Source organism: Embiotoca jacksoni, unplaced genomic scaffold (assembly GCF_022577435.1).
Source record: "Embiotoca jacksoni isolate LCO1_2020_lvr unplaced genomic scaffold, fEmbJac1.0.p SCAF_13, whole genome shotgun sequence".
Classification (NCBI taxonomy): domain Eukaryota; kingdom Metazoa; phylum Chordata; class Actinopteri; family Embiotocidae; genus Embiotoca; species Embiotoca jacksoni.
The window spans coordinates 3,512,295-3,537,060 of record NW_027185263.1 but is presented as its reverse complement, the minus strand read 5'-3'; the positions used below and the strand labels follow the sequence as shown (position 1 = coordinate 3,537,060).

The 24,766-nt window shown below is 42.9% G+C and overlaps 2 protein-coding genes across 3 annotated transcripts; one reads left to right on the top strand and one right to left on the bottom strand.

Annotated features, from left to right (window-relative positions):
* Nucleotides 1-8,185: 8,185 nt before the first annotated feature.
* LOC138195895 (rho GTPase-activating protein 24-like) lies at nucleotides 8,186-12,676 on the top strand. The gene is made up of 9 exons (XM_069145539.1): nucleotides 8,186-8,250; nucleotides 8,993-9,106; nucleotides 9,340-9,547; nucleotides 9,629-9,761; nucleotides 9,850-9,923; nucleotides 10,013-10,134; nucleotides 10,299-10,536; nucleotides 11,346-12,293; nucleotides 12,439-12,676. Exons 1-9 carry the CDS (start codon nucleotides 8,199-8,201, stop codon nucleotides 12,674-12,676), a joined length of 2,127 nt encoding a protein of 708 aa, XP_069001640.1. The 5' UTR covers nucleotides 8,186-8,198.
* Nucleotides 12,677-13,953: 1,277 nt separating this feature from the next.
* On the bottom strand, nucleotides 13,954-23,644 carry LOC138196157 (putative monooxygenase p33MONOX). Of its 2 annotated transcripts, none has more exons than XM_069145945.1 (9): nucleotides 23,513-23,644; nucleotides 22,198-22,323; nucleotides 21,966-22,033; nucleotides 21,229-21,404; nucleotides 21,024-21,138; nucleotides 20,500-20,627; nucleotides 18,298-18,401; nucleotides 17,963-18,129; nucleotides 13,954-16,689 (listed from the first exon to the last, which is right to left on the bottom strand). In XM_069145945.1, the coding sequence occupies exons 3-9, from the start codon at nucleotides 21,988-21,990 to the stop codon at nucleotides 16,475-16,477; spliced, it is 930 nt and encodes a 309-aa protein (XP_069002046.1). In that variant the 5' UTR covers nucleotides 21,991-22,033; nucleotides 22,198-22,323; nucleotides 23,513-23,644; the 3' UTR covers nucleotides 13,954-16,474. The 2 variants fall into 2 exon arrangements, with proteins under 2 accessions (XP_069002046.1, XP_069002047.1); XM_069145946.1 differs by having other exon boundaries at nucleotides 17,963-18,126.
* Between the last annotated feature and the right edge of the window lie 1,122 nt (nucleotides 23,645-24,766).

Here is a 24,766-nt window from a genome sequence, read left to right as displayed (position 1 = left end):
TACTGATTGGCTGGCAGGTGCCTGTTAACTTCTCTGTGAAATCAACTTGTTATATGTTTGTGGCTAGAAGGTGGACTGTGCTTATAACGGTGCTTAAAAACATTTGCCTTGCATTGACTGATTCTCACACACACTAGTTGTGACAGAGTTGCTGTGAAAGAAGCTTGTCTGGCATCGGGAGCAAGTTAGGGTTCAGTGTCTTGCCCAAGGGAACTTCGGCACGGGCACAGGAGGAGCCGGTGACTGATCCATCAACCTTGAAATGAAAGGTGCAACCTGCTCCATCATGCAATTCACTAGCAATCTCACGGCAATAATGGTTTGACCACAGCTTCTCTTGACACCTAAATTACAGTGTAAATGTCAAAAAGCTTGTCAGGTTATTCTAATATACAGTTTTAATGCACGAGTCCGTTTTATTTTCAGCATCTTCTGTACCACAGTGTTAAAATGCAGATGATCCGCCGAGACGATGCTTTCGAAAGACCTAACGGGTAAATGTACAGTGTTGTCCAAGTTAAAAAAAAAACTTGTAAAAAGATTTGATGAAAATTAGTTGAAGAAAAAAAAAATCTGGATTCATTGCTGCTATAATGCCAATTCTTTCTTTCTGTGTTTTTGACATGAGGATCGATTTGATTACTTTGGTTCTCCCTGCAGTTGTTGCAATGTCTCACTGCAGAGTGAAATCATGTGGTGGACTTTAAAAATTTAGATTTATTTATTTATTATTCTCTTTTTTAAGGTCAGTTTCAGGTTTTGAATATTTAGCAAATCAATCACTAACAATTCTACTATAAAAATCTTTCTTTACGCATTAAATATTCCACACTAGTCAAATCTTTGTTGCAGCAAAGTCACCCAGAGAGCTTCCTGCTCTTACTTTGACTTCATTCTGTGTTGAGTGAAAGTGATTTTCCTGCTTACCTGTGTTTGTTGTTGGAGCTGTGGTGTCTTCTCCTGCTCCCTGCTGTTGGGTCTCCTGCAGGTCTGTTTGAGTAACACCTCTTCTTCAGCTTCCTCCTCCTCCCTCTTCCTCCTCAGGGACAACGTAAACACATGTTGTCACGCTGCATGGCTGCCAAACAAGGAGAGGAAGAAATGGCGTCCGTGGTGCCGTAAAACATTATGTCCTTCAGAAAACTAAGCCATGGACATTCCCGTGCACTTCTAGGCAGTAGAATCCTCAGCCAGCTGCAGTGAAAAGGGACACGGGGAGCTGCTCCTGCTATGACCCTTGGCCTAGCCCAGCGAGGGCTCTTCTTTCATCCTTGTGGAGAAAACATAGTGTACGGTTTCTGATCTGGAACTGTAAATGCATGATGAGGCAGGAGATTGTGTGGATGTGCTTTATGAAAGACACCTTCAACCCGCGCTTCATATATAACTATTTGTTCAATGTTAAGTCAAGAAATAGCAGGGTTTACACATTGCAAAGGCATTAATATAAATAATCTGGCTTGTTTGATTAGTAGTGAGAACTAAACTACACCTGCTACGTTAATTGCAGTGAGGGAACATGTTTCTGATTTAATTGGCACTTGACAGTACAGATCAAAAGCAAAGAGGTCGACATGTAATGAAGGTCCCGAGCCAGACATGTGTTCGAGCACTGATCCAAAGCACACGTTCAGATTCAACACTATGTTTTAATGTTTTACAGGATTTGTATTGCATAAAATATTACCATCTGTCAGATAAAAAAAATAGTTTAAAGCACAAGATAATGCATTCTTTAAAGTGAATATATTCGATATTCTATACGAATACTATTAAATAATGTGAAAACACTCATATATCTTTATTTTCTACAGTGGAAAAAGCTCTGAAATCCTACTTAGATTTGCTCAGAGGATATAAAGACACTCAAAAGAAAGTCTAATGTTGCTCCATAACCGCCCAATGTACAAATTTGCCATTAAGGGAGTTAAAAATGTGAATATTTCATTTCCAACCTATTTCCACAAACCCAAGGGTTTACATACTGCTTAATCACACTACAATGCAAGTTTTAGTCTTACTTTTCTCTGATTATGATCAGATTTTATGACTCTAACTCCAAATTCTCAGTTGATCTTTAATACTTTTAACTGCCAGTCCAACATCTCCAACAGCACCAACTCATGACAGTTAATTCTAAGCAGAAATGTCATGTGGTGTCCCTCAGAGCTCAACTGTAGGCCCACTGTTTTTCTCTTTACGTGCCACTAATCTTTTTCCATTCCTCCACAAACTTCTTTTCTAAAACTTACTGTTAATAAAAGTTGTATTCAGGCCTGAAAACTAGAATTAGATGCATTGTTTGATGTTGGGGCAAACGTTTCCTCATAGGGATAGTTATAGGGAAAGTGGTAGAGATACATTTCGATGTGGGGTTGTATGAAGCTCTCACCCTTACTTGGAGTATCACCAACAGTAGATGGAGGACGGCACGTCCCGAGTTTGGAGAAGCCGGCAGCTGCACCAGCGTTGAAACTAAGCAACGTACTGATGAGGACAGAGTCAGCAACAAAACATATTTTTAAAATGGACAGCATTTGCATGTAAAGGTTGCAGTTTCACTATAAAACTTTCAAACAAACTATCTTTAGCTTTACAACCCTCAACAGGACGAAATCTTACGACTCTAAAATTAGCATTAAGACAATATGGCTGAATGAAATCCTGCAGTCAGGCCGCCTGACACTTCACAGATCCTCAATAACGGTGTGGTGTTTTTTTTTTTAAGAGGCCAAGTTTAAAGTTCATGCAGTGACATCAGTACTGGATGTGCCCGGAAAAACAACAACAAATCTAGTCGTGTTAACGCAACTCAGCATAGTTAAAAGGCTATAAATGGCAAATCATGTTTAGGAAAGTAAAGAGTTTGGAAAGAAAATGACAGGAAGTCAAAATGTGGGATATTTTACGTTGTCTTGACTACTTTTAATATATTTGGCATACAATTTATCCCAAAAGCAGTCATATTTACATGAATATCAGCTTTTTAGTCCCACCTGCGCCAAAATTATTTTAAAATGTTTAAAAAAAAATATCTGTACAGTTGATAAGAAAAAAAAGCATGTGTGTCATTATCTCATGATCTATAACTTTATCAATTAGGTAAACAGCCTCTTTTACAGCCAGCTGTTTGAAGGCAGCTTGGTGCGAGGACACGCAAAGTATACTGTACGTGGCTTTGACGCAAATTCACCATCACCACCGCCGGGCTAATATTCCTTCTGGAGCATAAAAAAATATAAATTTCCTCACATTTAACAACTAGCATAGTTCAAATTCTGAAACTCGAACATGACCCCATCGTGAGCACAAGTGGTCTTCTCCTCTGACAAAGTGATTATTTCCTGTGACAATTTGATAGTTTCTTAAATTGCCACTTGACCTTTATGAGATTACTAATTTAATTCTTATCAATCATATTTTATCTTAGATTTCTGACTATTTCCTGTTGTTTCTTACTGGACCAACTTCCCCCTTGACATTTAAAGTGATTTAAATTGCGCGTACAGTGTTTGGTCACTTGGGGGTGCTGCTCGTTCGACTCTGTTGTTTTCTCCAAAAGATTCAGTCAGTGAGATCAATGTTTCCCTGACAGAGACGGAAGAAGAACGAGGCTGACCCGTGGCGAGCAATATCTCCATGCATGTGATTCATTACAGACAAGCAGTCAATGTGAAGAGGAAAGGAGGAGGCTGTTTTCATTTAGTGGAGAGCACACACACACACACACACACACACACACACACACACACACACACACACACACACACACACACACACACACACACACACACACACACAGCACTTTGTAATGAAGTGTGTGCTGTCCATTGCCAGTTGTATTGACATATGTGAAAGCTCTCAGCTGTGATTAGACTTCAGTCAATCACACACACACACACACACACACACACACACACACACACACACACACACACACACACACACACACACACACACACACACACACTTACAGTGGGACATTATTCTATATCTATATTTGCTTAACAAAGACCGGTGTCTGGCTGACAGGAAGGAAGGAGCACGTAGTTCCATATTTCTATGTGACTTGTTGGTCTGCTTTGACTTAATCTTGTCTTCTACTAACAGTAAACAACACGAGTTACTTTGAACCGTGACATCGGTATTGCTTTGGGTTTTATTCTGCTGACAGGACTCCATCTCAATGCAGCTTTCGGGATCTGTCCTAGGTCACCAATATGCCTGCTTTTAACGACACCAGTGCACCATGGATACCTCGTGTGCTTCTGTATTTCTAGTTTGGATTTTGTCCGTCACCATCTTGCTAGTTCTACATGTATCTTATATTTGTTGAGATACGGGGTCAAGCATCCTTTCATTTACAGTCAATGACTTTTAGGTTTCCTGCCATCAATTTAGAGTAAAATATGTTATTAAAAAATCTGCACTGGTGAATCTATACCACGACTGTATTTTGACAAGGTTTTAGCAGAGTTTTCTATTATACAAACAATCTCTTCGAACGATTCTACAACATAAGCCCAGTTTGAACCAGCCGGGTTGTGAGTTTTGCCTTTTTAGTTGGGGGGTAAAAACAGTGGCATCGACCATGTCACCAGGCCGGCTCAAAATGTGTCAAGCCTGTTTGCACCAGAACTACATGATGTCAGAGGGGATACACGAGGATAAGTCCAAACAAAAAAAGGTAACAAAACACAAAGGCTGCTGGGAAAGACACGAGGGGTAACACAGCGTCCAAGACACGAGACAACAAGCAAGCTTGACGTGAACCGACTATAATATGCCAAAGCCGTAGCGGGTGACAAGGAGTATATAGTCAGACTGACTGATGAATAGATACAGCTGGAGTAGATTGGAAGAAGGGGAGCAGGTGAGGTGGGCGTGGTGGAGAGCAAGGCATGCAGAGAGAGACCGATAGACAGACTGAGGACCTCTGGTGGTGGAAGGTAAGATAGGTTGAGATGAGATAACATAACATAACATAACATAACATAACATAACATAACATAACATAACATAACATAACATAACATAACATAACATAACATAACATAACATAACATAACTTAAGAGTACAAAAACATGGAAAATGAGTGTTTAGTTTTTATGCTCCACATATCGGAACAAAATCTCAGAAGTCCCAAAAGGCTCCTTTTCCGTTTGCTGCATCCTTTTATTGAACCAAATTTGAGGATCTTGATGAATTTCTTGCACTGCAACTTATTTCTGCATTTTATGTCAAACACTGCACTCTAACTTTTATGTCACACATGCATTATCTTATTTTAGCTTGGTTTTGTTTCTTCTATTTTAAAAAATATATATATTTGAATCACTTTTTCATCTTTTTATGCTTTCTTCTGCATGTTTTGATGCGTTTAATGTTTTTATGTAAAGCACTTTATATTGCCTTGTTGTTAAAATGTGATATAGAAATAAACTTGCCTTACATACAATTTATTATTATGATTTTTTTTAAAAATGTAATCAAATAAAGACTTATGTAGGAATCCACACACACAAAATACACCTTTCACCTGCACACGTCTACACGGGAAGTGGAGCAAAAATCTGCAGCCAGGTTTGAAAGTCTCTCAGAAAGCCTGCGGCCAGACGAGCGGAGGCTTCGACTGTGGCCGATCCATTTTCTTGTGGTTTTGGGACGACGCTCAGTGAGTACATGCGGTTGTGAAAGTGTCCCTGTACGTTTGATATATATTCTAACCTACAGTATATGTAGGGCAAATATTAATATTTAATTGCTTATTTTGATTACCAGTAAGGCTTTAGCGATACACTGTATACTGTATTGTACTTTAGGCTAATGAGGCTTATTGAACTGAACTGTATTGAGAGGGAGAGAGAGAGAGAGAGAGAGAGAGAGAGAGAGGGAGAGAGAGAGGGAGAGAGAGAGAGAGGGAGAGGTTCCTCATACTTTAATTGAGTTCAAAAGTTGACTGGACTGACCAGCCTCTCTCTTGCTTTTATGTCCACTTGAATCATGGTGACAGTGTGTGTGTGTGTGTGTGTGTGTGTGTGTGTGTGTGTGTGTGTGTGTGTGTGTGTGTGTGTGTGTGTGTGTGTGTGTGTGTGTGTGTGTGTGTGTGTGTGTGTGTCCTGCAGCAGGCCATACTTCAGCAGCAGCAGAATTTGAGCCAGATCATCTCTCTCTCTCTCTCTCTCTCTCTCTCTCTCTCTCTCTCTCCTCCTTCTTTCTTTGACTGTCTCTCTCACTCTCTCTCTTCCTCTCTCGCCATCAGCTGTGATTACTTTGGTAAAACAGCGCTGCGTCGCAGAGAACCAATTTTCCTAATGCACAGCCTTCACGCACACACACGGCATGGTTATTGATGAGGCAAATGGGGAGGGGGCCAACCGGGGGCACACACACTGCTGGGAAATGGAAAAGAGAGAGGGAAGAAGGAGGAAGAGAGAGAGAGAGAGAGGAGAGTGCGAGACAGAAGGACAGGCAAGACGGGGGACAAAGAGAGGGACAGAGAGGGGAAAAGGGGAAGGAGCGAAGGAGGAAGGAGGAAGAGGAGGGACGGGGACGATGGCGAAGACACTCAGATGTTGGGACTGTGTACTGGAAATGGAGCAGGACGTCCAGCTAAAGAGGCAATAAAGGAAAAGGACACAGAGGGAGACAAGGGAGGAGTGAGGATGGAGGAAGGAATACTAAGATCGTGCCTTACCACATGGAGGATGGAGTGAATCTGGTTGCCCGGCTGGAGGAAGAGACGAGGACAAGAAAGAAAAAAAAACGAGTTGAAAATTCTTTTTACTTTGGAGGGAAAATATCACACAAACAAGTAGAAAGACGAGACAGATGGAATAATGCTGATTCTGTGTTTTAGACAGTCAGACAGTCAGACAGTCAGACAGTCATCCCTCCACAGACAGGAAGTAAAGTCAGACATTTCACCCTCCGCTGCTGAGTTTACGGGTTTGAAAAAGCTGAATTCTCCACGACTTTATAAAATCAAGAAGGACAAATGAAGACTGTCTGAGGCTCTGGATATGGACAAATGATCTGACATCCTTTGTAGTAACGGCTGGTGTTTAAAAGAAGTTCTATCAAAAAGGAACCACGAGCAAACTTGGAACATTTTTTTGCGGGCTGACAATCATTTCTCATGAATGTTGCGACTGTTTCCTCACATTTCCTGTCAGGGATCATTCACAAACCTGCGGGATGCGGCTTTTAAGGAAGAGGCTGGAAAATACTACATGCCGGGATATTTTGGCTTCCTCTCGGAAATCGATCGACTGAAACGGCTGCTGCAACATCTTGGGACTTTACTCTTTCTGTGACAATATATTCAACAGGAACGTCTCTTAAAGGCGGATTCACCAATAATCGTGTAATCCTGTATCCAAAGATCTCCTTTTAAGGCTGTGTAACCATCAGATACTCTCGTTTGAGGTTAAAAACTCAAGACACCTCTTGTAAAGACGTATATCAAAGAAGAGCCTCTTTTTAATGAAAAGAAACCTATAAATCCCTGACTTGTAGATTCTTGATCTACCACAGTCTTCTCTTTAAGGCTTCATGTCCATGTAGGACAACTTGAGGAGTTTGAGGAGTTTAATATCCTTCTGGGACTCCTCTTTTGGCTTTTATATCCTCCATTATATCCTCCTAAGAGAAAGTCTTCTCCTGAAACTTCTTGATAGCGTTTAGACATTAATTTGAAACCTCTTTTTAAGGCAACATTTTCTACGATCTTCTGAACGTTTAATGCCCGTCAGAAACTTTTAAAATCCGGAGTCTCTCTTCAAGATTTAATATCCACCTAGGCTTCGCTCTCTTTTCTTACCCCCAAGCACACCTCTGCAAATCTACCCATCACAAAGACTTCAATCCATCCCTTCAAGTATCCTAGAAAGTCCATCAAGAACAAGAACTTTTTCGTCCAGGAACAAGTCTTCATGGTCTACTGAGATATTAAAAACCAAGAGCTTCTCACTCTAAAAGTCCTGCTAACTAAAACTCTGCGGCAGGAAGAGGAAGAGTGAAGTGAAAGGACAAAAAAAAGAAAATCTGACGCGACCGGTTTTTCATGCACCTTTTCATACGACTCTCTCACATGCTTAAAAATTCTTTCACAAGTCTGCATAGAAAAAAAAAACGTGCATCCCGTAAGTGTGTAATTTGCACTGAGCGCCTCTAACCAGACCGGGAGCGCTGCAGCATGGGACTCAGCTGCTTCAAGTCCTGGAAACATGACAGCACAGGCCACAAAGGTGAGACACAAACTCCATGCCTCCACACCATCAGCATATTACTTTATTAATCCCTCCTGAACTCCAGCTGTGCGTGTTTTTGTGTGTGCTGCCGTTGATTGGCACCTGTTAAATGCTGAGTCAGGGTCCTTAGGCTTCTATCTGAGGCTGACAGTGTCTGTGTGTGTGTGTGTGTGTGTATGTGTGTGTGTGTGTGTGTGTGTGTGCATGCTTCCTACACACGTGTCTTTGTGACTTTGAGGAGGACGGACAGTAGAGCATGATGGGTAATGGGGAGGAGAGAGGCAAGTCGGTTAATGGGTCTATGATGAAAGTGGGGTCGGTGATTGGAGGGTGTGCCCGCGTCTGAGTGTGACGATGATGACGCCAACCTCAAAGTAGAAGCAGCCTTTTGTAAAATGACATGAATTTAACTACAGCACCGGACAAAATCCTTTAACATCCATGTGAGTTATGTCCATGACCATGTTCTCGTTTTTTTGTGCCCGAGCTGAACCAAACCTTAAAGTTCTCATGAGTCTTATTGTATAAACAGTGTGTGGAAAAAATAAGTTGTGTGTAAATTAGTTTTGTGGCTCCAGAAGGTGCAGCACAAAGTCTGTTACGCGAGGTAACATCTGCTCAGCCTCCGAAAAGAAAATGAAGAGAATAGAGAGCGTTGTTCTCTTGATTTGGTCATAAAAACTCGAGACTTGACCCGAACATTCCCCCTAAAACGTGATCAACGGTTGTGTATTTGCAGGTAACAGAGACGTGTTGGCCAGCCCAGGCTCCTACTTCTTCCTGTCCAACAGCGCCGGTCAGGGTGATGAGTGGTTAAAGAGCCTCAACAAGGGAGTCTGGATCCCTTTCACAGGTACGCGCTCGACACACATTGGACTCTTACCATGAAAATAAGGTGCAGCATGTAGTGGTTCAACAAGCACATGCATCTGCTTTCAAAGGATGTAGAATCTGGGCCGATGCCATTCAAAATACAGCGGTGGTACCAGGCGTCAGACGTCTCAAATCACGGTCCGATTTCTGGACCCCGGATACACATGATTTGTGGAAGTTCTGGTTGGATGAGGTGGACCTCTACTCTTGCAGGGGTCTTTGGTCAGCGCCTGGAGGAGACGGTGCTGTATGAGCGGCGTTACGGTTTGCGTTTGGTTCCTCTGGTGGTGGAGCAGTGTGTGACCTTCATCCGGGAGCGAGGCCTTCACGAGGTGGGCTTGTTTCGCCAGCCGGGACAGGCCAGTCTGGTCAAGGAGCTGCAGCAGGCGTTTGATTCGGGGGAGAGACCGTCCTTCGACAGGTACGATCCCTCCGCTCTTTTTTCGTCTGCTGCACATTTCGCTGATTCCATTTTTCTGACAAAAGTTTGTTTTGCCTGCAGTAGCACCGACGTCCATACCGTGGCGTCACTGCTGAAGCTCTACCTCAGACAGCTGCCGGAGCCTTTGGTTCCTTACAGACGCTACCAGGACTTCCTGTTCTGCGGTCAGAAGCTGTCAAATGACCGCACACCGGTAACTCCACACGAAACCATCAAGCCATTCATTTAGTTGAACCTCCAGTGGTTCATCTTCTAATCTTCCGTCCTTCCTCGTCTCTCAGGGTTTGGGAGAGTTGAGGAACCTTCTTCATGAGTTACCAGTTGCAAACTTCAACCTACTCGACTTTATCTGCCAGTAAGACCACTTCTACCTCCACGTTCAGGTGGACAATTTAATCATTTTCAACCCAGTGACACTTCTGAGATGCATTTGTGCGTCCACAGGTTTCTGAACGAGGTCCAGAGTTACTCCAGCAGTAACAAGATGAGCGTCCAGAACTTGGCCACCGTGTTCGGGCCAAACATCCTCCGAGCCAAAGCTGAAGACCCGCAAAGCATTATGGGAGGTAGGCAGACAAACTGGCCCACAATACTATGTGAATGACAAACCATTCTTTGTCTTTCAAGATGTTGATCCATTGAAACACATTAATAATTTAACACATAAATGAAATGTTGGCGAATGGACAGTGGGGTCCTTTGAAGATCTTGATTATTCTACATGTCCAAGGTGCAGCTCTGGTCCAGGTCCTGATGTCGGAGCTGATCCGAGAGCACGAGTCTCTCTTCGCGAAAATCCCTCCACCCATCTACGCCCGTCCACCTGGGAGCTCCCACGCGTCTCCGATCGCTCTGAAGCAGCAGCATCATCTCCACCCGATGCCCTGCCTTCGCCAGCTGTCTCTGCCTCTCATTGCAGAGCGCTCCAGAGAGCCGGGGCAGCCCGCCGCAGAGGCCGAGAACCCCAGGTAGAACAGACCCGGTTCTGACAAAGCCCAAGGAGGTTTTTCGGGAACATCGGTGAATTGGAGAATCTACTAATAGCCTTGCGTGTGAGGCTTTTAGGGGACATCGGTAAATTGTAGCATATCTACCGACCGTCTGCAAATAAGACGTTTAATGGGGATTCGTAGCCACAGAAAATAACCTTGGTTAGTTCTCCCTCTCTAAACTGCATGAAAGATTTGTACTGAAATGTGTTATGTCAAATTTTTTTTTTTGTGTGGTGAAAATAGATGTTATAAAATGGGTATTGAAAAAAGTATCATTAAGGAACCAGTTTCCAATTCAAGATACGGGGACTGGTATCAAAAATATTTGAACGATACGCAGCTCCAAGGACAGCATTCGCACAGGGAGAGAGGACACATTGGCATCACTCACACAGAGAGACAAGAGGCAAGGGTATTGTTCAAAAAGAGGAAACAACAGATAAAAGGTGAAGTTTATCTTCATGGAGAAACATTGGAAATTAGAAAGTCAATTTAAAGAGAGAGAGAGAGAGGTCCGTTAACAGTTGACGGTCCGGCACAGAAAATCCTTAATACTGATGAGAAAATGAGGAAATAAGAAAGAGAACAGCTCCTTTGCTATTGGACAACAAACAAAGGGTTATAGCGCCATCCGAAGTCACAATCACAGCTCTTCGGTTTTCTAGACCGACACTGCGACTCGGCCTCCCTCATTAAACCTTTTAATCACTTATTGTTGCTGCAAGTGAAATGATTTTAACACGCACAAACTGTAAGTCTAACCTCCCCTTTCTTGTTTTCTGTAGCTCCGTCTTCTCTGCTGCTGCCAAATCGGACTTGTCCTCCGGCCAGGAGAGACGCCTCGGCCATCGCTACACCTCCTCCCACCCGGAGAACTGCTTCTACCCTCTGCCCTCCTCCAGTCAGCCCGTCCAGCACCACTCCGACAGACACAACGTAGACTGCCGTCACGCCGTCCAAGGAGCGTCTGCCTCTAACGTTCAAGCCTCTACAACCAACCTCCAGCCAGAAGAGCCACTGCCAGACAGTTCCAAGCCCAGGCCGAGGCTCATGGGCTGGACTAAGGCTTGGCCAAGCCCCAAACAGGCAGGCGGTGGTTTCTGGAGCTCTGGTGCTGCAAAGGACGAGGACGCGGCGGTAGAGACAGACAGCGGAGGAAGCAGTGAGGCTCAGGAGGACAGCACCCGGTCTGCCTACGACAACCTGGACAGAAAGTCTCTACGTGAGACGATAGTGGACGTCACCTGTGGACATTTTGAAACTAACTCTCCAGAAGGCCACTTCGTAAGTTGCGAAGAAGAGCCGGAGCCAGAGGAGGCGAGGCCGAGAAGGGACTCCTCCTCTTCATGGTCTTCCTGCGAAGTTATACCACTGGACGAGAGCAACGACGACGAGGGGCCGGTCGCTGCCGGGACGTCCCCAAACAGACCTACAAGGTTGCCTTCAGGTCAGGTAGCAGAAGAGGAAAACGGTGATAAAGACGATCACGAGAACAACAACGGTGACAATGAAGACGATGACGACACCCACCACCCGAACTCCCCGGCCTCCTGTTCCGTACTCAGCAACAGCCCTCTCAGTACCGGCAGCTCAGAGGTGTTCCTCCCGTCAGGTCCTCCGGACCTCCAGGGGCCTGAGCCTCAGTCGCAGCCCGGGGACGCTCACTCGCTCTTGGCCGAGCTGCGGCAGCAGATGGCCCAGCAGAAGGCCGAGTACCAGGCCAGGATACAGAGGTGAGGCGCCAGAAGAAGATCCGTCCTTTGGTGTTGGACTTGCAGTTGATTGGTCCACTCAAGCCAGATTCAGCCTTTAAACTAGTTTTATAAGTGTGACGTATAGCTGGTGTTTGCTTAAAGCCTCACGTGTTCTGTGCTGCAGGTTGGAGTGCTGCAATGGCGTCCTCGAGCGGCAGGTGGCGGTACTGCGGGTCAGTCTGGAGCAGCAGAAGCGCAGCCGAAGTGTCGCCGAGGTCAAGATTCGCAACATGGAGCGCGCCAAGGCCAACGCCGACCTCCGAAACACCACGCTGCAGAGGGAGATGGAGATCTTCTTCCAGATGTACGGAGAGATCAAAAGAAAAGGAGGAGATGAAGGGGGAAGAGGAGGAAGTATCTGATGATGTAGAGAATAAAGAGAGTATTTTTTTTTTTTTTTTGCCATGTATGGAAATAAGACGAAGACAAGGCGGGAAGGAAGGAAGGGATGGTAGTGCAGAGTTTGACGAAAGGGATGAGCAAGTAAGAAGTAACGCATGATCTAGAAGACAATCTAAAGATACAAGACAGTCGAGGGTCATTTCAAACCTCAGGCTTATCGGGTAACGCTCAGACTCGTGTCCCAAGATACTCCGACAAATATGAACACCCATGTTTACTGTTGTAGCGTCTGGGACATTTCATAACCAGGTCAAGTCTTTTTGCATATTTCTTGACTCCAAAAAGTCCAGTGACTTCTCATTTCTGAGTGATCCAACAATCTCCACTTGTACTTGCAATTACATGCACAAGGAAAAAAACAAACATTGCTTGGATATTCTGATATTCAGGACCCAACTCAACGAGAAGTCCTGACTTCTAGCTGTGAACTGAATCGAGTCCTACCGTCTTTGCTCGGATGAACGGAGGCACCCGTTTCAAATAAGCATTCACAGATCAAATGAGCTGGAATTAATGGAGCCATCTGGTGTCCGTTACAATTAAGATCTCTGAATCAGATGGATGTTTTCCCCACCGGCTACCAGACTGTTTTTCACTTCAATAACACCATATGGACTGTCAGTGGATGCTGTATGGATTTACTGTGGAGAAGTTCCTTGAGACTGAAACTGTGAAACTGCAACAGAAGCAGAGTGAAGATGGTTTTGTTGTTGCAGTTTGAAGCGTCCGGCAGCACAAGAATTAAAAGTGTACAACTGCCCACTCAAACTTCAGGACACCAGAAGTCCTGTTCACTTCTGCATGAAGACGCTTTTCCAATAAAACAGACATTTCACCCCAAATAAAAAATAAAAAAAATAAAAAAAATCAACTTGAACTTCTTCAAATAAAGTTTAAAATGAACCAGATTTTATTCTTTCATTGCTTGTGAGTGAATCTGCATTAAAGCGAGATCTGCTTGTTGTCAATCGATGGTCAACTGAGTCTCTCTAGAGGCCAAAATAAATAACTACAGGTCAAATATGTACTAAGTTCAGAGGTGCCACTGGAAATGTGTTTTATTAAACCAGTTTTAACCAAAAAAAAAAATTATGAATCACTGAGTCTAGTTTTTGTAATGAGAATGTAACATTTATTCTCAAACTGCTTTGAAAAAAAAACAACTAAAAAAACTAAACTGTTTAGAGACTATAAATCAAGGAAAATGTCTCTTAATCATCAAGTGGAAAAACCAATATTTAACAGAAATACATTTTAATTCAGTCAGTCAGATTCACACTTACATACAGAGGAGAGTCAGTCAGGGAGAGATTTAAAGGGAACAGCGTCACACTTTAAACACAAAGCACTTGTGAGCACAAATTTGAAACAAAACGGAAACAATCATATTCATCTAATATACTACAGAGTGTGTTTTCTGTGCCCAGCGTCAGGGTGGTTCACACAGGATGAAAGAAAAAAGAAAAATAATAATAACAACAAGGAAACTAACCATATCTGACTAAACACCACAGCAGGGTGGCAAATTGAAATGTTCCACTTCATTAAAACAGACTGTGTTACACAAAACATCAAATCTATTACCACTTCATAATGAATGTGCAAAATAATAACCATCAGCAAGTAGCTGCATTTTCATTAGTCTCTACGAAGCTTCACACACACAGACACACACACACATCTTGCAGAAACTTTGCATATAACGTGAATTATTATTTGTAAACTATCACTGTAGAAACATTTGAAACCTCAAATCGCTGGAAACTCGTTAAAAATCAAACCCTTCTTTCTATTTATTTCATCCTATCGTAAGGCCACATCTTTTTTTTTTTTTTTCCCTCAGGAGTGCGGAACGTTTCCACGCGACCGAACCGACGTCTTTAAATGCTGAAGCGTGCGAGGAAAACGTCTGCACTCTTTCTGAGCGAACGCAAGGTTTCTGCAGGATGTGGCCGAAGCGTGCGCCGCATTCTCTATCCAGTCGTTGCGCACGCGGCAGATTTTAAGCACCAAAAGCCATCAGAAAACAGGAATCCTTCATCTGTAACCGTCAGTAAAAAGGTGAGCTCGCACACTGAAAGCTTCGAATGCTCTTTTTTTTTTTTTTCCTGTCGTTTCAAACGATCTGACGCTACGTCGTTGTGGAACGCTGTCAGTGTGCGAGTTGGTCAAATGAAGCAGATATATATATATATTTTTACACACAAACACACCAGGTGGGCATTTTGTTTTACTTCTTATCCCCAGAAGAAAAAAAAATATGTTGCTACAATAGTTGTGAAAAAAAAAGAACAAATTCTCCATCTATACGTTAAAACATCAAAAAAAAAAAAAAAAAAAACAACAACCACAGAACACAAAACAAATAAACGTTCCAGTGAGCCAATTTTCCTGAGACGTTTTTTTTTTTTTTTTTTTTTTACAATACATTTAGAATATTTTTGTTCTGTTGATTAATATTAGATTTATAATTCCCATCCCGCCTGATGAAATCTCCATTTCAGACGGCGGGGGGGGGGGGGGTTTCAGAGACAGGCGGGATGTAAAGACTCAACAGTGAATTAGAGGGCTCTTGTGTCGCATTAGTTGGCATCCTGGCAGGTTCGGGTTGGAATAAAGTGCATTTACGTGGGATCATTTTTGAACTACAGTCACAATCATCTTTACCTTCAGCTGGACAAAGTTCTCGGTAACAGCGGCTCTTCCGTATTAAGTGAACTGGCGGGCATCCGGATTCACAGTCGGATGTAACGGTGAAAACGGATGTGAGAAATGTGGAGTTGGGTTTTTAACAGCCGATCAACGTGGTAAATGCATGAAAGCGGAACAGATGGAATGTTTCTAATTATCCGACATCCATATTTGTTTCAGTGGCCAAGATGGCGGACAGCAGGCTGGTTATCCGAAGTGGTTAGCGCTGCTGCTGAAGGTCCCGTGAAGTGATAACAAAACAAAACCAGCATTCAAATTCAAAACTGAATTTTTCTGGGAACACAGCGACATCGACACAAAGAAAATCTGGTGAATCGGTCGGATGATCGTGCAGGTTGTAACCAAGCCAGCAAAGTTCAGGTTCGATATCAGTTCCTGAACATTTGACCAAAAAAGAAGTTTACATTAAAAAGGTACAACTCTTAGTTTTTTTTCTTAATGCGGTTTGCAGGGGGAGAGTGTAACCCAGGATATTTTTCTGTAGCTACAACTTAAAACTGTCCCCTAAACGCCTCCCGTCTCCAACTCAAGACAGCTGCATGGCCAAAGGAAATAGTTTGAAACAGAGAAAACCAAGGCGCTCTACTGTTCGATTTGAAGTCGAAACGGCTCAAGAAGAGACTTTTTACTCCCGTGTAAAACGTAGCAAAAAATCTACAGCCAGTTCGACTACGTAATTTACAACCTGCGTCGTCCGACTTCTGTTCGGTGATGTCGCTGCGCTCCGAGACCTCAGTACTCAACACGGTTATTATTACCGATAGGAATGATTACGAAACTATGAAAATAAGACTCAAGCTGTCCTAAAGCAGACTTCTTTTTGGGTTGAAGGTAGACCGGTAGGATTCATGTCTGGAGTGGTAAACTGATCTGACCCCACGATTTATTTAAGACATTTGAAAACAACTGAACGTGAAAAGATTTAAGACTTAATTGCGAATGATATTTTCCAAAGGAACCGTGATGATAACAGTTAGGATTCATTTCACGGGACCTTCAGCGTCTCGAAGTTGTCTCGCAGCCCGGCGGGGTGGTCGGGCGTCCTCTCAGAAGCCGGAGGGCGTCAGGACGTTCATGTCTCTGTGCTTCAGCTTGTGCGGTCGCGCTCCCTGCCGCCGACCCTCCACCGAGGGGATCTCCATTTTGGGCGGAGACACATTCTGAGGGTCGGCGCCGTCTGCCAGGCGGGTGCCCTGCGTCTTCATCACCTCCATGGGGGTCGGCTTGTGGGCGCCGCGATACGCCTGCAGCGCAAAGCCCGCTGGGAGAAAAAAAAAAGAAGAGAGAAAATAAACTAGTTAAAGGATTTAAATGACAAAACCAACCTTCGACTTGTTTATCAGATTTCTGATTTGACCCGTGACCACGTTTACCGATGTCTGCTGAGGATTTTCAAATGCATAATATGCAATGACTAATTTAGGTATAACTTCTCCACGACAACCAGGCAGATTATAGGATGCAAAACTATGCAAGTCCAACAGGTTAACATTGTCTTTAGTTTCATCATGCAAAAATGTGGAAACACATTAATGCAACTGATCTGCTCATAAGTGAAATCAATTTTTTTTTAAATGCAATTCATTCAACCAAATTAAAATGTCCTCTTTTATTTGTTTCTATTTCTTCCCATTTTATTGATTGATCCATTTGTTTTGCTCATCCCTGATTGAAATGTTTTATATTGAAGTGTCATACGAATATAATTGAACTTTCTTATCCTTTTTGCCAATTTGTACAAGTTAAAATATAGTTAAGCCAAATAAACACAATAAATCTGGATTTGAACTGTTGAAAATCCTTTAAATCCCGTATTACCTCACTGACTTCAGAAGGAAATGAACCAACAGCGGAGCAGCAATGTCTCATAATAATAATGCCGGTTAAAATAAAACATATCTGAAGATCTTGTATAAAAAGGCTTTCGTAATGATGAGCATAATCTTTTAAACTGAATTATAGCCGACAAGAAAGGAAACAAAACAGCTTTAGGAAGTTAAATATTGTCGTTTTCCTTAAAACAGAGTAAAGTATTTCCGTCACTCAGCTCCACGCGAGCGTATCACTTTCCTGAGATCACCTACCTAAAGTCATCCCTCCGAAAGCCTCCAGGTCAGAGTGAATCATCCATCCCAGGTGTAAAACAACAAATCCAAGCGCCGTTTCTCAGTGATCTTAAAAGCTTTCTGATCGAAGTTCTATATAATCACAGGGATGAAGTAATCTCTGCTTCACCCTTTGCAGAAGCCAATGAGCGAGCAGCCCGAGTGTCGGTCAGTGTTTACCGTCAGTCGGAAGGTCGTCGGTTTGTCCATTAACCCAAATCCTGGACGGTTTATGGAGACATTGCAGAAATCCCTTTTCACCAAATTTCTATCTGTGCCTGAATTAAGTGATATTATTATTGCAGTATTACGATTGCGTTCGTTTGCATGTTGCTCGTTGAATTAAAATCGACGCCTTGAACATTTTTGGGGGAGCTTTTCAGTTGCGCAACGAATCAACATTTTGTCAGGATTTTTCGTGCCCGTTACCTGGATTCGTTGGATCTGATCCCAGGTCAGAGGCCGACTTGGGAACGGCCTGCCGAGGCCCGAACACGCTCCACCGTTCGACCACGCCTCCCGCGTCGCCTCCTCCCATGTCCACGCTGCTGTTGGAGGAGCTGACCTCTGAACTCGTACTGCCGAACCAGCCTCTACTAAAACACACACAAAGACTGCGTAAACTGGAGAGCAGCTTATTGATTTTAAAGTGTTTATCCAATCCAGGAACGACAGATCGAAAACAGGATTTTGACCGGAGAACACTGTCTGTCTGTCTGTGTGTGTGTGTGTCTGTGTGTGTGTGTGTGTGTGTGTGTGTGTACCTGCGTTGGTGTTTTGGGGAGGTCTGTGGAGTGCTGGATGGAGTGGACTGGGCGGAGGAGGTCTGACGCTCCTCTTTGGCCTCCATGCTCTGGATCTGCAGCTTCTAAACATTGACAACAACATCAGCGGCCAACGTGTTAAAGATTTACAAGGGTACAACGTTTTACGATCATGAATCAGAACTTAAAATTAATTTGAAGAAATAGCTTCAAGGCTTTTTTTCTTTTTTTACTTTTGAAAAGTGACATTTTTCAGGATGTTTAATTCACATAAAATCTAAAATGACTAAATGCACTAGTGCTTTTTTTTTTTTTTTTTTTTTTACGCCTTATTTCCTTAAAACTAGAAACGAAATGCTCCACTTAAAGATAAACTTATAATAGTATTTTATTTAAAGGCATCAAGATACATAAATGAAGAAAATCCATTGAAGACGCACAAAAAAAGTGGAATAAATAACTAGATAAGATCATCGGACAAATATAAACAACATTGTAATTGTTACATTTGTTTGATTAGTTCTGACTTGTGATTGGTTGTCCTTCTTTTTAAATTGTTGTCATCCTATTTAAAGTGTTTCTTTTACATTACATTACATTTCATTTAGCTGACGCTTTTATCCAAAGCGACTTACAATAAGTGCATTTCAACCATGAGGGTACAAAACCCAGAACAACAGGAATCAAGAAAATACAATTTCTTCAAGAAAGCCAAACTACAAAGTTCTATCAGTAAGTTTTACTTTAAGTGCTACTAAAGTTCTACTATTCAAGGTAAAGTCTGAAGAGGTGTGTTTTTAGTTTGCGGCGAAGATGTACAGAGTTTCTGCTGTCCTGATGTCGGTGGGGAGCTCATTCCACCATTTAGGAGCCGGGACGGCAAACAGTCGTGATTTTGTAGAGTGTTTATCTCAGTGAGGAGCAACAAGCTGATTGGTAGAAGCAGAGCGGAGGGAGCGGGCTGGGATGTGAGGTTGGACCATGTCCTGGATGAACACTGGACCCGAGCTGTTCGTAGCACGGTATGCACGTACCAATGTTTTGAAACGGATGCGGGCGGCTACTGATAACCAGTGAAGGGAACGGAGGAGGAGGAGGAGGAGGAGGAGGAGGAGGAGGAGGAGCAGCGGAGTAGTGTGAGTGAATTTCGGGAGGTTAAAGACCAGTCGAGCTGCTGCAGTCCAGACGTAAGATGACCAGAGCCTGGACCAGAGCCTGGACCAGAGCCTGGACCAGAGCCTGGACCAGAGCCTGGACCAGAGCCTGGACCAGAACCTGGACCAGAGCATGGACCAGAACCTGGACCAGAGCCTGGACCAGAATCTGGACCAGAGCCTGGACCAGAACCTGGATCAGAACCTGCGCCGCCTTCTGAGTGAGAAGAGGACGTATTCTCCTGATGTTGTGCAGCATGTATCTACAGGAACGTGTTGTTGCAGCGATGTTGGCAGAAAGAGAGAGTTGACTGTCGAGTGTCTCCGAGGTTCTTATCAGTCAGGGTCGGGGATAACAGAGTTGTCCAAGGTAGTAGTCAGGTCGAGGGTGGGAGAGTCTTTCCCTGGAAGGAAGAGCAGTTCAGTCTTGTCGAGGTTGATTTTCAGGTGGTGTGAGGACATCCACTGAGAGATGTCAGTCAGGCAGAGATTTGTGCGGCTATCTGTGTTTAAGATCGGGGAAAAGAGAGGATCAGTTGGGTGTCATCGGCATAGCTGTGGTTGGAAAAGCCATGCGAGTGAATGACAGAGCCGAGAGAGTTGGTGTACAGAGAGAAGAGGAGGGGACCCAGGACGGAGCCTTGAGGGACACCAGTAGTGAGAGGACAAGGTTCAGACACAGATCCTCTCCAAGTTACCGTGTAGGTGTGGTCGTTGAGGTAGTTTCTTAAAATGTCTTTCATTTTGACGCCCGATGAACGTTGCAAGCAGAAACGCTGACGTACGTGTCGCTGGAGTTTTCACTACTGTAGACTTTTTTTTTTTTTCTCCCCTCCCTGCTGGTGGAGCTCTTTGATAACACTCACTATAAATAATTAAAAATGATCTCCCTCATCTCGCCCCCGTCCAGCAACATATCAGGTGTTTACATGAACGTGAAGCCCCTTAAAAAACTAAAATCAAGGAAAGAGACCTACACACTTATTTTCTGTGTGAACACCCATTAAAAGAGAGCATCCTGGTATTCCACATGTGTTGTGTATCTGACCTGGAAGGAGTCGGGCATGCGGTGGTGGTGTCTCGTCTCCTCCGCCGTGAGGCCTTTGTGGGGCGTGTAGCTGGTGTCGGTGAGTCCGGCCCTCTGCTCAAACTTGTACATACTCTCCTGAGTTTGCTCTGAGGACAAAGGAAAAACAGATGTTATTCTGAGAGCGACATGTTTTTGTGTTGAATAAAACATCACCAAAATAAAGTTGATTCAAAAAACTGGTTCGTCACAGAGAACCTGATTTCAGTGCTAATACGAAATCTTTGGATGTTTTGCTCTGCTGCACAAACTTGTCTCCATTCTTGTTTGAATAATAGACATTGAGTTTATTACGCAATAAGTCACATAAAAACATTGAAAATATGAATTTATAACTGCATAACGGCCTTTTTTCTGAAACTAACAAATTTCTTTACTTTATTATTTTGAGTTCGATTGCTTTTGTTTATGGCAGAAAATATACTCAGACCTTATCATGCTAACTTATTTAGGATTCAATAGGGAACATTCCCTCTATTACGTACTGTTGATGAGAGAATGCATAATGATGGAGGAGGCCTTGGTTTTCACTATGCTAGGTGACCTGGAGGAGGCGCTGTCGTGCACTACAGCCTGACAGACTGTACCGGTCTCATCCTCCTGAGTGGAAACAAAAACAACACATGATCACCATCATCATCATCATCATCATCACATGCAGCTGTGTGCGTCGTGGAGGCGCCGTCTCACCTCAGCCAGGCGTGTGAACTTCCTTTCCGGTATGATGGGTCGTCTCCACAGGTTGTTGATGCTGATGTCGTGGGGGGGCGTGGACATGGGGGCCTCCAGGTTGTCGTCGTAGCTGAGAGCTCGTCGGGTCATCCCGATGGGAAGCTTCATCCCGCCCATCCCCGAACCTTCGATGGCTGCAGAAACAAACCAGAAACTTTTACAAAAAAAAAAAAAAAAAAAAAAAAATCCAGCATTTATAGCTTTACAGATGTTTATGTGGATATTCTGACAACCACGAGACTTTGAATTTGCTCTTTTCGTTGTCAGGAATTTTTAATCGGGACAGGAGATAACACGAAATTGGGAGATCGAGTGTGTGACAGTGTGAATATGAGATTGTGTGCATTTCCAACCTACTCAGCTGCGTTTGCATAATCCACTTGTATTTGAGCCGGAGCATATTAGTCAGACGTTATGTTTGTTTTTTGTTTAGCTTTCCATCCGCAGTTAAAATCAGAATGCTGCCTTCTGAGCTCAATGCTAATAAAATACATGGAGGGCTTTTGTGAAACAATTTAAGAGCTCAGGAAAAACTGAAATCACTGTCTTAAAAAAAACCAATGAGGTGTGGTATTGTTTTGAATATTCAGCCATCACATTGGAAAGCCATCCCACAAACACAGTTGGAAACAACACAGATTGTTTCCCTTAACTGGAGTCAAACCGTCACGATTTCAGCGGCGGGAAAAGCTCACCCGGTAAATCGCCGGAACCGGACATGATTGCAGTTAAAGACGGTGAACAAGATCGACCGGGACGGGAGCTGAAAAAGAGACGGAGAGGCTTCTGCGTTGCGAACATCAACATACGGAGGTGAGAAAATTCTCTGAAGCACCACAACACACAGAGAAAAAACACATTTCATGAAAATGTCCACATGCAGATAGAGTGATAAGACAGCAAGATGGAGGGTCAACAGGTTCCTACCTTCCTGCTTCGTTGCCGTGATGTAGAATTGGCGGAGCCGGCGGCAGTGGTTACATTGGTCTGTCTGAGATGCAACAAAGCCTCTGGCAATGCATTGTGGGAGAGCAGCAAGGCCGGGGAAGCAAACTAAGGAGACAGAAGGAGGTCAAAGGTCAACTCGTGAGACAATCTAATCCATTTCATTAGAAGGCAGAGCCTTCTTATGCTGAGTTTGGAGAGTACAAACATGCTTTTGCTGTAATATTTTTTTTTGTATTTAAACTACATCTATAAACCAATTGCTGGCTAAAAAAAAAATAAACCCCTGAGATTTAACCAGTCCTAATCAGATCTACAGAAGACTTCCAGGTCTTGTATGTATTTGTAATAGTGAGTGGACAGGCAGGGATTAAAGGATTTATTTTGTTTGAAATCATTTCTACACATTAAAAAAAAAAGAGCTCAAAACAAAGCATGCAGTCATAGTGAGAAACTGATATTGATAACAATAAAGAGGTCGAAAAAAAACCCATACAGAAGCAGCTTATCCTGTTACAACACTGTCACTAGCAGTGGTTGACTGCAGGATTATTCCAGAGACTGAAGTCAGACAGGCCGGATTACGTAACTCGTGCTGCAGCAGAAAGAGACGCTGCATCACTGACAACCACCCGCAGGGTGACTTCAAAATAAAAGCTTGTTGGGGATTATCGAGCGGTTGAGACGCAATTAAAAGATTTACACGCAGCAGGAAATATTTATGCAGCATAAATATAAATACAAACACCATCAGGACCCCTCAAGGGCATTATGAATGAATGCATGTAGAAATAGCAGGTGAATGTCTCCCCCTGTGGAAAATACGAAAAACGATTTTTTTTTTTTTTTAACATAACAAAAGTAAAACTAAATGAGATGTATAAATCGTGCTATCCACAATAGAGGAATAACAAAACTCCATTCGGGTATTTGGCATTTCGTGGCTTTATACAACACGGTGGGACATCTGTGTAAAGGAAGCAACACCAGTAGTCAGGTTTAAAAAAAAGGAAAGCCTCACTCAAACCGCCACTGAATTTCGCCTTTAAAGTCATCCCGAATTCAAGAACGGCTGTCACACATTCATAAAATGTCTAATGTGAAGTTTTTACACGTTCACACATTCAACCGAGAAGCGTCGTCGTTCAATTCGCTGTTTTTTTGAGCGTAGCTCGGTGGCAGCTCCTGGCGTCTCGTGCGAAAAAAACCGGTCCGGGCTGGACGACGAGATGCCGAAACGTCTCATTACAGGTTTGAGCAACAGTTTTCGGCCGAGTCGGTCTTTATTTTCTCTCACCGGAGGTAATGGCGGCTTCAAAGCGATGACTGGCTCGCAGGTGACCCTCTAACGTCGACTCGTCCGGACGGAGAACAACGGAGCTCCCGGCTGGCGGCCATTATTGTGTTCGATACATAATAGACGCTTCCTCTGTGATCGGCGTCTTTGCTGGTTCTCGCCGAATATCGCGAGAGTGGATTTTTTATTTTATTTTTTATTTTTTTTATTTTTTATTTTTTTAGACCCGTTTCTTTCTATCTTTGTAAGGACACGTTACTTTATGGATAATAATAGTTTAATAAATACAATTTCAAATGATCATCGTCAGCTAGTGCTATAAGACACATTCAAATCATTTACTTAAGTAAAAATACCGTTGCATCAATGTGAAAGGAGTATTATACGAGCATGAAAAATCTTAAGCAATAATGCACAAACAGGGTATATAGCAGCAAAATGCAAGTAAAGCATGAAGGCAAAAGTTCTTATTTGGTCCCTCTGGCTGATATATTATTATAGATGACATAACTAAATTATTATTAGTGAATCATCAATGTGTAAGCAGCATTTTACTGTTGTAGCTGCTGCAGGAACAGCTGGTTTAAAACTACTTTATATCCATTTATATATATTTACAGGAACAGCAGATAAATGTGAGGGGTCGTCAGATGATTACAGGGAGAGGGAAGAATCAAAAATAAATAAGATAAAGCAAATGTTTTTAGTTTAGTTTACTTATCTTAGTTTTTTGGTGAGATATATTCTATTGAAATGAAACCATGCAAGACGTTTGGGGGGGGGGGGGGGGGGTCATTAACTTATTTGTTGGAGCTGTTAACAACTCAGACAAGTGAAAAGTTTGGAAACCACAGGTTACATGCTTACAATGGTTTGTGTTTTAAAAGGTTCTGATGTGTCAAATCTTCATCTTAAAAGAGGCCTAACTGAAGTTGGCAAATAAACGTGGTGGAGTAAGGTGCAATAGTTCCCTGTAAAATGTATTTCAATACAATTGTGATCACATGCTTCAGCCCTGGAGATAGTAGCCAAGCTCTAGATCTGAATGTGTTATTTACCAAGCACAAGCTGTAAATTGTCTTTTATTATTTGTATTTATTTACTTAGCCTATATGTGTTCATGTTCACTATGTTATTTGTTGTGAAGAAACAGTAGTAAAGGAAATGTAGTACTCTTTTTTTAGGTTTCTTTTTTATGTTATTATTCAATGTTATGCTATGATTGCATGTGCACGATATTATAATCTTCCCACA

Excerpts from the sequence above, each read along its gene's own strand:
- LOC138195895 (XM_069145539.1), top strand. The coding sequence starts at position 8,199 with ATGGGACTCAGCTGCTTCAAGTCCTGGAAACATGACAGCACAGGCCAC. Across the intron at positions 8,251-8,992 it reads TGACAGCACAGGCCACAAAG|GTAACAGAGACGTGTTGGCC; the intron begins GTGAGACACAAA and ends GTGTATTTGCAG. Across the intron at positions 9,924-10,012 it reads CTACTCGACTTTATCTGCCA|GTTTCTGAACGAGGTCCAGA; the intron begins GTAAGACCACTT and ends GTGCGTCCACAG.
- LOC138196157 (XM_069145945.1), bottom strand. The coding sequence starts at position 21,990 with ATGTCCGGTTCCGGCGATTTACCGG. Across the intron at positions 21,139-21,228 it reads AGTTCACACGCCTGGCTGAG|GAGGATGAGACCGGTACAGT; the intron begins GTGAGACGGCGC and ends GTTTCCACTCAG. Across the intron at positions 18,130-18,297 it reads TCCCCAAAACACCAACGCAG|TAGAGGCTGGTTCGGCAGTA; the intron begins GTACACACACAC and ends TGTGTGTTTTAG.